The 13,472-nt window shown below is 36.7% G+C and overlaps 1 protein-coding gene across 1 annotated transcript in view; it reads left to right on the top strand.

The window, feature by feature from the left end:
- The window catches only part of Cnbd1 (cyclic nucleotide binding domain containing 1), a 236,546-nt gene that overhangs the window by 127,468 nt on the left and 95,606 nt on the right, over nucleotides 1–13,472 (top strand). The window contains exon 5 of the mRNA XM_038346935.1: nucleotides 8,095–8,240. Within this exon, the coding sequence (XP_038202863.1) occupies nucleotides 8,095–8,240 (146 nt within the window). The remainder of the gene's footprint in view (nucleotides 1–8,094; nucleotides 8,241–13,472) is intronic.

Genomic DNA, 13,472 nt, shown 5'->3' with positions numbered 1-13,472 from the left:
AGAAAATGCAGCTTCTAGATATGTACACAGCAGTTTTTGCATGTATCCAATCAAGAATAGTTTTTATAAATATATACATGATTAAATTATATCCTATTGAAATGTTTTTTCTGTCCCAAATATTTTTATGGAAATAAAAATAAAAAGTAATTTATTTCTAAATACAATTTTAACAATATGAGGTTTTATATTTATACTTATGTGCAAAAAATTCATAATTTTTAGAAATTATAAAACTGTCTCATGACACAAGTATAAATTTAAAGAATAAAAACAACAGAGTTTTTCATGCTCTGTCAATAGTCTTTATTCTTTGTGTGAATATTTGTGTGTGTGTGTGTGCCATATGCACATGGTAGGGAGGTTTGCCTTGCCCATATTTGCATGTGTGGAAGGAGGCCAGAGGTTGATGTTAGGTGACTTCTATCACTCTTCACTTTTTCTTTGTTTTGAGATAGTGTTCTCACTAAAACTAGAATAGTTTGCCCGCCAGTCCATGGAATCTTACAATGCCCACCTAACCCAAATGAGTCGCGTGCTTATGCTAATACACTGAGCTTTAACTTGTGTGCTTCTGCTCTCAATTTCTTCCTAATTGGTGCAGAGCAAATACTTTAACAACAAAGAAAACCTCCCTTACTCTTCTCCATGCTGAGCAGTACAGATAAAGAAGGAATCAGCTGGGGAGGGCTCGTTTGTTCTGCTTCAGGATGGGACTTTTAAATGGCTGGAAAGTGGTGGTGCACACCTTTAATCCCAGCACTCCGGAGGCAGAGGCAGGCGGATATCTGTGAATTTGAGGTCTACAAGAGCTAGTTCCAGGACAGCTAGGGCTGTTACACAGAGAAACCCTCTCTGAAAAACAAAACAAAAAACTTTTAAATGTATTTGACTAATTTAAATGTGTATCTTTTGTTGAGAGGACATTATTAACATGTAAATCTATATTTTTTTATAAGCATCAACCTTGTCTTTGGTCCAGCTTAAAAATCAATTTTTTTTGCATTGTTACTACTGAGTTTTATGCATTTTGGGCAAGGGTATTAGCAGGGAAACATTTTATGAGTGCTTAAGTTCACACCAGGCTTATCAAATAATGAGATGTCATATTTTCTCAACCCAACTTTAAAATATACCCAGAAGATACAGGATTATTTTGAACATAAGGTCAAATACTCTGGCAGTAGATAAAATTGAACTTACAATATGCCTTCTACAGATTAATAAGTGAATTCTTGTAAACTGATTTCACAACGAAGTTCACAACAAAATCATTTAAATGCTCTAGTAGAATAACTGGGATATGTTATGTAGGAACCAAATTACTTAAAGACTCCAGCAGAATAATTGAAATAAAATATGTAGAAAATAAAGAAGAAATAATTTTATTACAATTGGAGAGATAAGACATTCACAAGACAACATGATGAATTACACTGAAAAATTTTAAAAAGTTTAAAAATATTAGATATTGTAGTTGTGTAGCTTTGTGTTCTGGTGGGATTCCTAACATTGGGACCTGGAACTGTCCCAGACTCTTCTGCCTGCTTTTGAGACACTTTTGTTCCTACTGGGTTGCCTTGTCCAGCATTGATATGAGGGTTGTGTCTTAACTTATTATAACTTGTTATTGCAAGCTTGATTGATATACCTTGGAGGCCTACTCTTTTCTGAAACAGATGAAAAGTGGAATCAGGGAAAGTAAAACTGGTTAAATAACTTTAAAAGAAGGAATTCAAAGATAGTAAAAGGGATCATTTGTCCTTGTATACGTATGCCGAGCTAAGAAAACATCTAAGCAGAAAACAGTTGCCATAGCCCAAAGAAGTAAATAACAATATTATTAAAATAAAGTTAAGTAAGTCTAAGATTGTTTAGAGGTAGGAAGAATGTATAGCTAATTAACTATCACACTTTATTTAATAATAGCTTTAATAAAGTGGAGAATTAGCATCCTGGAAGAAAAGAGATACAGTTAACAATAACCAGTTCTTTAAATGCCTGGTTTTTTGCTTGACAACAAGCAGATATTGAACTAGCTAATCGACAATTTTGTGTAATATTTTATATCTTCATTTTTGTTCATTACCAAAAGATTATCTATATTGTCATTTTTGTGATAAATTTTCAAAATATCATTTCATTAAATTATTGACTTATTTTTACAGCTTTATTTTAATAAATGGCACCATGTATTTCTCTCCAAGGTGGTTTGTCTTTCTGATTCATGTGAGCTTTTTTTCTTTGTTGTGTATATTACCCCACAAATGATGAAAAATTAAAAGTAAATTAACATTAAGTCCACACAATCCTAAGGGTATAACTTTACATTAGGGTATAGTTCCTAGGTTATTCTAAAGGAAGATTTCTTGGATTTCAACTTTTTTTCAGTTTTTTGACAGTGACTGGAGTATAGTCATCAATTAAACACAAACATAACAAATTGTTTTGATGGAAAATTTTCAAATCAATTGTCTTGACAAAGAAAACCCTTCTCTGCATTACTACTGGCCAGTCTACTGTTACCAATGTTGGAAAGAAAGTTGCCGGCTTGTATTTCAATTATATTGCCTTTTTCTTAACTCATTAAATCTTAAAGTAGATTACAAGCTAATTTTTAAAACTGGACCTACTAGATAAAATGGCTCATTATATAATCTATAATAATAATGTTCTAACTGGTCTCAGGATATTAGTCTTACAATACCCCAATTCATCCTTTTCTGTGTAACCAGCATGTATTTTAAAAAAATGTATGCCAGCTCAGTTGTACATTATAAAGAAGCCATTGGAAAATTTTATCTTTTCGAATAGCAAAGTTTAAAACTTTCAACAGTGTTTAATGCCCTCTAAGATTTTTGCCTCCCGGACCTCCACAGGAGCAGGCCTAAGCCAGGAACCTCAGTGGAACTTGGCCTGAATTAGAAACCTCCACAGAAGCAGGCTCAAGCAAGCTCCCTCCTTAGGAACAGGCTCAAGCCAGCAACCTGTACCAGAGCAGATTTGAGCCAGTGACCTCTGCTGGGAGCTGGTCCAAGCCAGCGACCTCCATGGATGCAGGCCTGAGTGAGTGACCTCTGTGGGACCAAACTGAGCTAGCAAACTTTGTTAGAGCAGACCCAAGCCAGGCAGCTCTGCAGTTCCAGGCCTGAGTCAGTGACCCTCACAAGAACATGTATAAGGGAGCAATATTCGAGGGAGCAGGTCTGAGCCAGCTCTACCTCTGTAAGACCTACCCGAGTCAGAGACCTTAATTGGAGCAGGCTCAGAACTTCAGCTCATTATAATACCAGGAGGAGGAGTTAGGCTCAATAAATCTCAGTAACTCTCTATATGGAAGCTGTCAGGACTGAGGGGAGAGCTGTACTCCATGTTTCTGAACAATCTGTCAACATCTACAAATGACTAAAGGAACACTCTGCTAATTCCCTGAGCCTGGCCCAATGGATTGATCACTTTGCCACTCTCTGAGATTCAGGACACTGGTTCTTGTCAATAATACATATTCACTCAGGACTTGATCTCCTTCTTATGTATTTACTTGGGATATTTGCTCCATGCACAGCAGTCTACTTTTAAATCTTAAAAGTAGAGTTTGGTTTTTAAAAGACTAAAAAGGGAGAGTTAAAGTCAATGTCTTCATTTCTGCAACTTCCATCTTTGTAAGATTGGCAATGAGAGAGCAGTCATGCTGTGCCCCATGTCTCCAGCCTGTAAATGACCAAACTACATTTCTGGAGAAGCAGACAGTGTTCAGCATTTGTCCTGTGAATTTGGATGATCAAATAAAATCAATTGTTATTCTGTTCATTCATCCTTGACTGATGAGGAAATTCAAAAGAGAGTCAGAGAGAAAGTGACGTGCTTATTAATGACTAGTGATTCAAGAAAAAGTTCAAGTGAATATTACATTCTAGCAAGAATTTTAAAGTCAATTACTTAAAAGTATGTGAGGATAAAAAGGGGGTCCTTGGAGAAAAATGTTATTTTGAGAGACAACCATGTTTTTTAGTTTTTATGACATTTATTTACTGATATTTTGTGTGTGTGTGTGTGTGTGTGTATATGTATATAAGTATGTTTGTGTGAAAGATGATGTACAGGAGATGATTCTTTCCATTTACCTTTGATTCCTGGGGATTTAAGTTTTTTTCCTTAAGCCTGGCCTTGTTACAGTAGCTCAGGTTAGTGAAGCTATGGACTCTACCTTCTGTTTCTGTGGTAACAATGGAAATGTAAACATTAGTCATTCCTTGGAATTTAAGTTAACATATGAAAAGGTAAAGGTATTTCTAGTTCTAGGTGGAAACCCAGTTTTGCCAGCTGCCTAAGAAGAAATGGGGGCAGTGTTTTCCCTTAAATGAAATAATGTAATTTTCCTTCCAAATGTCCCTTCTCCATGTAGATGCTGACTTCCACTTTCAGGAGCTACTATGGCACTGGCCTTCCTGCTTTTCTGAGTTATCCCCCTTTTCTAATTGCCTGAGTTTGGGACTGATGTAAGGGTAGCTTAGCTAATAAACTGGACTTGGAGAAAAGGGCTGGCCTTTGCTGGAGTGATTACATCTAAATTGCTATATTTAGCTACATCCTCAATGAACTTGTTAAGTTTCAAACCCTGGGATAAAGGACTTGGGTTGCCTATTTAGTATATCAAAGATGGACCTGGCCTCCCAGTTCTCCCAGAGTCCCTCAGTCCCTACTTGTTATAGGTAATGGCTTGAATACCCAGTCCTCTACTATGAACTCTCCAACTCTGGGGCTGAACTGCCCTTCCCTGAGAGGCTATTCTTTACACAATCCTCTCTCATGAGAAGCATGAGTACAGGAGTGAGTAGGAAAAGAGGAGAGGTAAATGAGGATGTTGTAGGGTATGATGGAGAGAAGAGAGTGGGAGATAGAGTCCTTGAAAGAATAAATAAGGAGGAGTGAAGGAGGGTGGTAGGAGTTAAGAAAAGAGGATTTGAGTTGGGAGAGATGAAGGGATTGTAAATGAAGGAAGGTGGGTGAATAGGTCTTAAAAGTATCAGTTCTAGGATGTTAATGGGCATAAAAGGGATTGGTTGAGTAAAGGATCAAAGTTGAAGAAGGTGGAAGGACGGCAGGTAGGTCAGTAGGTTGGAATGTTCTATAGAATTCTTTGCACAGAGGCTTTTGGAGCAGTAAAATCTAGTCTGTTGTGCAGGTTTGACAGAGAGAGAGAGCAGAGAAGGCAGAGAAGACATGGATATAGGACACTTCAGACAGCAGCTTGCAGTTTCCTCCAGTAAAATTATTAACTTGATAAGGATTTGGGGGAAAGAATACCTTTTGGCTTTACTATCTGGGAAGTTTTCTCTCATCTCTTATCCCAGTGAACAAATCTAACTAGGATTGGAGAAAGTGTTCTGTTTGAAGGTGTTTGCTAGACAATATGCTATGGTTTCAAAGCTCAATGACTTACAAATGTATAAGGTCATAACACTGGATATTTAGCATTATAAATCCTCAAATGTATAAAAGTTTCTAAAACCTCCAGCGTCATCTACCTGGCAGTGACCAAAGCCAAGGTTTTGCTGCAGACACAGCTTTTAAGGCTGTTTATTTGTCTGTTCACCTTCACTATACTCAGCTCTCCCTGAAGCCCTTCTGGATCAATAACTTAGATGGGAAAGCAGAACTTTTCATTAGGCCTTTGCTATAAGGTTAGACACCTTTATTTAACCAAGAAGACATAATGGACTTTTTATAGCCTAGTATTTTTCATTTTCAACTCTCTCTTGCTAAGTTGGATAAGGGAAGCACTTGCTTTTTTTTTTTTTTTTTTTTTTTTTTTTTTTTTTTTTTTTTTTTTGGTAACTGTTCATCACATTTCTGTCTTCCTTCTCTTACCTTCCACTTAGGCTCAAAAATTGGTCCACTTCACTGTGTTAATAACACATTGCTTCAAGTTAGCAATACTAAGCACACTAAATACAATAGTATTCAGTGAACTAAATTTTCTAAGGAGGTGGTCCATAATTCTCTATTATTATAGGTGAATAATAAATGTTTACACACAGACATATCTTCCTTATGACATATTTAAATTTATTTTAGATATATTTATTTTATGTATTGAAGGATATGATCTGACACAAGTCAGAGTCAGAGGACAAATTGCAAGAGTTGATTTTCTTTTCCTACTGTGTGGGTACTAGAGATAGAACTCATTTTCTCAGGCTTGGCATCAAGAACCCTTTATTTCCTGAGCTATCTCACTGACTCCAATGATACATATCTTATACTTTTGATATCATATTATTAGATTTCTGATACTAATTATTGTTTGTTTGGTGACTGTGAGTGGGGCATGGGCTGTGCCTCTGGAACAAGAGCCTAGAGAGCAGGTCCCTCCAACCAAGAACCTAGTCACTCATCTCTCCAGAGGTAGTCATGACCATAGCTCTGGTAGTCAGAGATATAGTAGAGATAGTTCTGGTTATAGGGAGCCTGCTCCCAGGTCTCTATGGCCTTGCTGCATGGGGGTGGAACATAGATATGCCTCAGAGGGCTAGGGTCTAGAGAGCTGGGCCCTCAAGCCAAAACCCCTCACCTTTCCAGTAGCAGTAGGATCAAGGCTCCAGTTGTCAGAGATGCAGTGGGAGATATTTGTGAGTGTGGGGAGGCTGCTCCCAGGTCTCTGGAGCTTCAATGGGTGAGCGTGGGACATGGGATGTGCCTCAGGGAGCTTGGGTCTAGAGAGCTGGGCCTTCCAGCCAGGAACCCAGAAACTCCACCCTTCAAGTAGGAACCACTTTTCTAAAGACAGTTTTCTCAAGACTGGCTATGAGCTACTGTTATTTAACAGGTCATATAAAAGTTAAAAGAGAAAGACATTATCATTACCCAAGAATTACAGAAAGGTATAAGTCTAAACACAATGCATTAATTACTTTTCTATTGGGGTGATACAGCATCATGATCAAGGCTTCATATAAAAGAGATTATTTGGTTTATTACTTCAGAGGATTAGAGCTGATGATGGCTAAGTGAAGGCATTGTGGCAAAAACATAGGAACTTTCACATCTCTCACTGTAAGTTGAGGTAGAGTGTGCACACTTGGGTATGCCAGGAGGCTTTTGCAACCCCAAACTCAGTCCCAGTGATTTATATTCTGGCCACACCTCCTAATCCTTCCTCAAACAGCCACTAACTAGGGACCAACTATTCAAATGTTTCAGCCTTTGGAACTATTTTCATCCAAACTACTATAGCACATGAGGTCTATGGTGGAATTGTACTGACAGACCCACTTATGTGGTATGGGCACCACAAGCTACTTTTCTGGTATTGAACTAGTTTTTTTGTATTGGTCTTAAAATATTACTTGAAAATTTTGAAAATTATTCATTTGAATGTACTACAATCATATTATCCCTTTTATAACCTAGTGTAACATGAACTCTTACCTTAATTATAGTGTTGCATTTACTCACTAGTGAATTTAACCACTAATAAATATTTTAATGACTAAATAAGGCCAGATGTGTTTGCACAAGCCTGTAAGCTTAGTGCTTACGATGCTAAGGTAGGATGATTGTGACTTACAGGTCACTCTGAGCTACACAGGATTCTGTCTTTGAATAAACATGTAAGAGTAATTTTACCATATATGAGAGTAATGTTTCATTTGAAATTATATATATATATATATGTCTTTTCATTTAAATTATAAATCATTACAAGTTAAATTGAAGTTTCATTTTATACCAATTTAATAATACATAAGTACTATTAAGGATCACATATAAAAAGTAGGAATTAAAAAGTCTTCTTTAGTTAAACCTAAAAATTCTTTCTTTTATTTTAATATATGATAGCAGTCTCTAATTGTAATTGTTTCTACTGAACTTTAAATATCGTGGCACATTTTAATATTAAGAGAGCAGATATTGAAAGTTGATTAATAAAACCAAATGTAGTTTATTTATAGTTGTTTTGAAACAATACTAAATAAAAATAAAGAATTGGAAATTTAAAGTTCCCAATACATTAGTTTTTATTTTATTTCTCTCTCTCTCTCTCTCTCTTTTCGCTGTAAATTTATAATCTCTTTTTTATTCTTTTCTAAGGCCAGTTCACAGAACAATCCATGAACAGAACATTGTATGGAGGATGCTGAAGAAAATTCCAGTATTATCCTCTCAACTCAGTGATGAACAAATGAAAATCCTGAGTAGGAATGTTGTTTCTGAAACCTGGACCAAAGGCAGCACAGGTATGATGAATTATCGTGCGTGGAGTAATACCAGGCTAACTACAAGATAGACTAACTATATTTTTCTTTATTATAAGGGGCAAACTCATGAAACAGGAACGAGAAGTTCAAGCTTTCCTGTGTAGTGCAGGAACCATAGAGAGAGAGTGAACCCTGGGCTGCCAGGCATTTTGTTTTTCTCCGGGTACACAAAAGGTCAAGCCCTAACCTGTTCCCACCCCTTAAAGTTCATTGGTCAACAGAGATTTCCCATAATCTCCCCCTTTTGTCTAAATAATAGAGTTCCAAACCCAATACAAAACTATATGCAATAGGAACAGATATCAAGTATAAAATTACAGCCAACAAAAACAATACTAAGCAAAGCACACATGCTAAATGTTTAATAAACATTTTCTTTTAAAGAGGCTAAGTTTTGAGGTTATAAATGGCTTGGCTAAATCATAAGAGGAAGATAATTAAGACTATTTAATCTTCAACCCCACTGAAGGCCTGAGAAGGGAGATAATATTACTTGAGTGGACAGGAAGTGCAATCAAGCAGCTTCCAAAGTGAGGAGTATATGACAGAGACAACTGGCTACCTGAGCAATCATACAAAGTCTCATTTGCAATGGCATTTTGTAAAAGTAAAGTTATGGTTAAGTTTTAAGATTACTGTCTAGTAGGGTTGCAAATGATTTCTGAGTAGTTGATAGCATTTTTTTTTTAAAGTTTTTATCTGGAGTTTTGGCCAGAATGTTGTGAGAATGGGTACTATTTTAGCAACTGGTGCTCAAACACCAGTCTTATAGTAGCACTGTTAGAATCATGATGTCATTTTAACGAGGCAGAGTTGTTGGTGTGGGACCCCATCTTCTTCTTGAAAACTTTAAAGATTACTGCAGGAAAAGGATCTGCAGGAAACTCTATTGTTTATTGTGGAAAACTTAAACATTATTTATATAGTCATATTTAATGAAAAATATGATATAGACAAAATAGGATTGGAAAAAGTAAAATTTTTTCTAGAGTCTTTTTTCTTTTGTCCCATACCAGATGGCTCCTGATATGAGATAGAAACTCTGAATTTTTTTTTAACAACATGCTCAGGTTTAGGTAAGGACAGAGCCATTGTCTAAGTCCAAAGCCATCTCTCTCTATATATATTTGTAAATATATATATATTTGAGCACCTGTCCTTATAAGCCATTTACACACACACACACACACACACACACACACACACATTCATATGCATACATATAGTTATCTTTTTCACTTTTAGCATTCAAACATCCAGGGTCTTTGAATTTTTGAAGATGTGTATTTTTCTGTAAAGAAAAGAACAGAACCCTGATATGTGGTTTCCTTACCACCTGCATAGTTGTCATCTTTGACAACTATGATGAACTGTCATTTCTCTTTTTAAAGAGGTTTTTTTTTAAAGCAAATCTTTATTAATTTTGATGGTATCCATAGTTTTCCTTCTCCTGTGGAAACAAGAGCAAAACTTCTTCACCAAGGTAGTAGTACATCTCCTGGTTTGGCAGCAGAACGAAGCTGAGGGAGACCTGAGCCCCATGATTCTGCGCCAATGGTTAAATTATCTTAAATCAAGAAATACCAGGCTAACTACAAGATAGACCAATTATATTTTTCTTTATCATAAGGTGAAAACTCACAAAACAATAACAAAAAGTCCAAGCCTAGCTATGTAGCAAGAAAACCACACAGAGAGAATGAACCCTGGGCTGCCCAGCATTTTTCTCCAGGCACCCAAAAGGTTACACCCTAACTTGGGCCCATCCCTTAAAGTTCATTGGCTGACAGAGATTGCCTGTCACAGGTACTTAACCAATGGTGCATCTAGCAGAATGGAATATCTACACCTAAGTCAAGGTGGCCATTGTTAAAAGCTTATAATTTCACTTGGCAAGATAAAATACACTCTTTGGATAAGTCCACTTTGAAGTAATGCTGTTTAAGTAAGATCTCACACTTTAGTAAGATTTATAGCCTATGCTTCTGCACTTACACTTTCAATAAATATCCAAATTACTCATGGTACCCCCTGAGAAACAATGGGCTTAGTTCCCTATACTTCTGTTTTATAAGGTCTGGGATAGAGCCTAAATTATATTTTCAATATTCTATTGATGACAACAGTGAGTAATAAAAATTTAGTGGCAACCTAGTGCTGTCTTTCAGAGTTGAGTACTCAATGGTCAAAGTGCTTGCTTTCCTGGTCCAGATAATGCTCTAGGTATTGGGAAAGGACTTAATAGACATAATGTTTATCTTTAGTCTGTTTACAACAGATATAGGAGCTACTTATGTAGAAATTCATGCATCTGAATCTCTGATGGGATGGTACGCAAGACACATTCTGTGTGTAATGAAAATTCCTTTTCTATTCCTTATAAAGCAAAACGGTAGGTATTCCTGTTTGCAGGTGAGGATCCCTAAAGCATAAACAAATCATGCAGAGGAATAATGCCTGTAAATAAGTTTTCAACACACTTCAGTCCAATTCTGAAAATTCTGACCTTGCCCTCTGTGCTTGCCACTGTATATAGAAAGTAATTAATCAGGCACCAAGCATTTAAAGCTGCATTGGAATCTTGGCAACTCATGACTTTTGGAAAGATTTACATATTTTGAGAGTTTTGCCCCAATGCTTCTCTATCATAATTGGTTCCATTAATTAGAGCCAAACGACAGAAAATAAATCAAAGAGTTTTGCCACGATTAAAATGATTTTAAACAGGGTAAAAAAAACCCCAATGTTCAATATTGCTTTGCTATTAGCTTGAGGATAGTAATTAAAAACTACTTTGTTTTATAAGTGCTGAAATTGTATTTCTAATGGCATAAAGTATTGGAACACCTAAATGCCCTTCAATAAAAGATTGACTATTATCAGTTCAATGAAACTGTAGGCACTGACTTAAAAGAATGTACACAGTGTGTGTGTGTGTATGCACCTATATGTGTATACAAAAGTTATTACATAAGAGTATAGCCAGAGAAACTTACGAATATCTATAAAAGTATAAATATATGAATATGCATGTATATATATTTTAAAAATAAGTGGATCCAGAATAATATTTTAATTTTGTTTATCCAGGGTAGTTAACATTTTTTCTTTTTTCTTTGTTTTTAACGTGCATTGATGTTTTGCCTTTGTGTATGTTTGTGTGAAGATGTCAGAAACCCTAGAACTAGAGTTACAGACAGTTATGTGCTGGGAATTGAACCCAGGTCCTCTGGAAGAGCAGCCAGTGCTTTTAGCTGCTGAGTCATCTCTCCAGCCCCAGAATGATATTTTAAATATACATACACCTAAAATTTTTTATTGCTTTAGTGTAGAGGAATAGAATTTGGAACAGCTGTGCTTTAGTTTGGGTATGACTTGAATTTTTCACAACGATCTACTGTGATTGAAGCTTGTTCTAACCTTGGATTAATTAATGGTGTTGGGAGGTGTTAGGACCTTTGGGAGGTGGGTTCTTCTGGATGATTCTTTTAAATAGCTTGTAAATAGATATGTGCCACTCTATCTCTCCTCCCTCCCCCTTCCCCATCCACTCTTCAGAAAGAGTAAGACTTCCTATGGTTCATCTACAAAGCTTCACAGGTCAAGTTGAGGAAGGACCAAGTCCCCTACCCCCTGCATCAAGACTGAGCAAGGTATCTTGCCGTAGGGAATGGGCTCCAAAAAGCCAGTTCATGAACCGGGTTTAAATCCTGGTCACACTTCCAGGGACCTCACAAACAGACCAAGCAACACAACTAACTGTCACCCACCTTCAGAGGGCCTAGTTTGGCTCTATGCAGGCTCCCAGCTCTCATTGCAGAGTCCATGAGCTCCCATGAAATTGGGAGAGCCGTCTCTGTGGGTTTCCCCATCATGATCTTTTTTATTGTTTTTATTGAGCTATACATTTTTCTCCACTCTACTTCCTTCCTCCTTTCTCTTTGTATATCCTCTATTATCACCCCTATGCTTCAATTTACCAAATTTACTCAAGATACCTTGTGTAGAAGGAGCTGCGGGCAGGCCTGCTTTTCATCCCACCCTGCTCCTGCATGCCTAGCTTAGCCCCAGAAGGAGCAGCGGGCTAAGTTCCCGTATGGCTCCCGAACGGCTAGCTTTACACCCAAAATAACAAAACACAACCTTGTCTTTTTCTCTTTTCCATACATGTGGATCCATGAATGTCTTTCAAGGTCCCTTTTGTTGTCTAGGTTCTCTGGGGTTGTGGGCTCTAGTATGGTTTTCTTTGCTTTATGTACTACAAGCCATTTATGAGTGAGCACATATTATGTTTGTCTTTCTGGGTTTGGGTTACCTCACTCAATATGATGTTTTCTAAATCCATCCATTGCCTGCAAATTTAAAGATGTCATTGCTTTTTACCACTATGTAGTACTCCATTGTGTAAATGTACTGCAATTTTTGCACCCATTATTCAGTTGAGGGGCATCTAGGTTGTTGTCACGTTCTGGCTATTATGAGTAATACTTCTATGAAAATAGTTGAGTACATATTTATGTGGTATGATTGAGCATTCTTCGGGTATACATCCAAAAGTGGTATTGCTGGATTCTGAGGTAGATTCTTTCCTAATTTTCTGAGAAATTTCCACACTGATATTTCCAAAGTGGCTGCACAAATTTTAATTCCAACTAGCAATGGAGGAGTGTTCCTCATACTCCAAATCCTCTCCAGCATAAGTTGTTATCGGTGTTTGTGATCTTGGCTGTTGCGACAGGTGTAAGATGGAATCTTGGTGTTCTTTTGATTTGCATTCTTCTGGTAACTAAGGATGTTGAGCATTTCCATAAGTATCTTTCAGCCATTTGAGATTTGTCTGTTGAGAGTTTAGGTCTGTACCCCATTTTTTATTGGATTTTTTATGTGAAGTTTCTTGAGATCTTGTATATTTGGAGATTAGTCGTGTTCTGATTTATATTAGCAAAGATCTTTTCCCATTCTTTAGGCCACTGATTTCTTCATTATTAATGTAATTTTCTTTCCGGAAGTTTCTCAGTTTCAGGAGGTCCCATTTATTAATTTGTGCTTTCAGTGAACAATACTCAACTTTACATGGAAAAACAAAATAAAACAAACAAACAACCCAGGATAACCAAAGCAATTCTGTGCGATAAAGGAACTTCTGAAGGAATCACAATCCCTAACTTCAAACTCTACTATAGAACCACAGTAATGAAAGCAGCGTGGTAT

Source organism: Arvicola amphibius, chromosome 11 (assembly GCF_903992535.2).
Source record: "Arvicola amphibius chromosome 11, mArvAmp1.2, whole genome shotgun sequence".
Classification (NCBI taxonomy): domain Eukaryota; kingdom Metazoa; phylum Chordata; class Mammalia; order Rodentia; family Cricetidae; genus Arvicola; species Arvicola amphibius.
The sequence above is the reverse complement of the archived record's forward strand: the minus strand, read 5'-3'. Positions and strand labels throughout refer to the sequence as shown.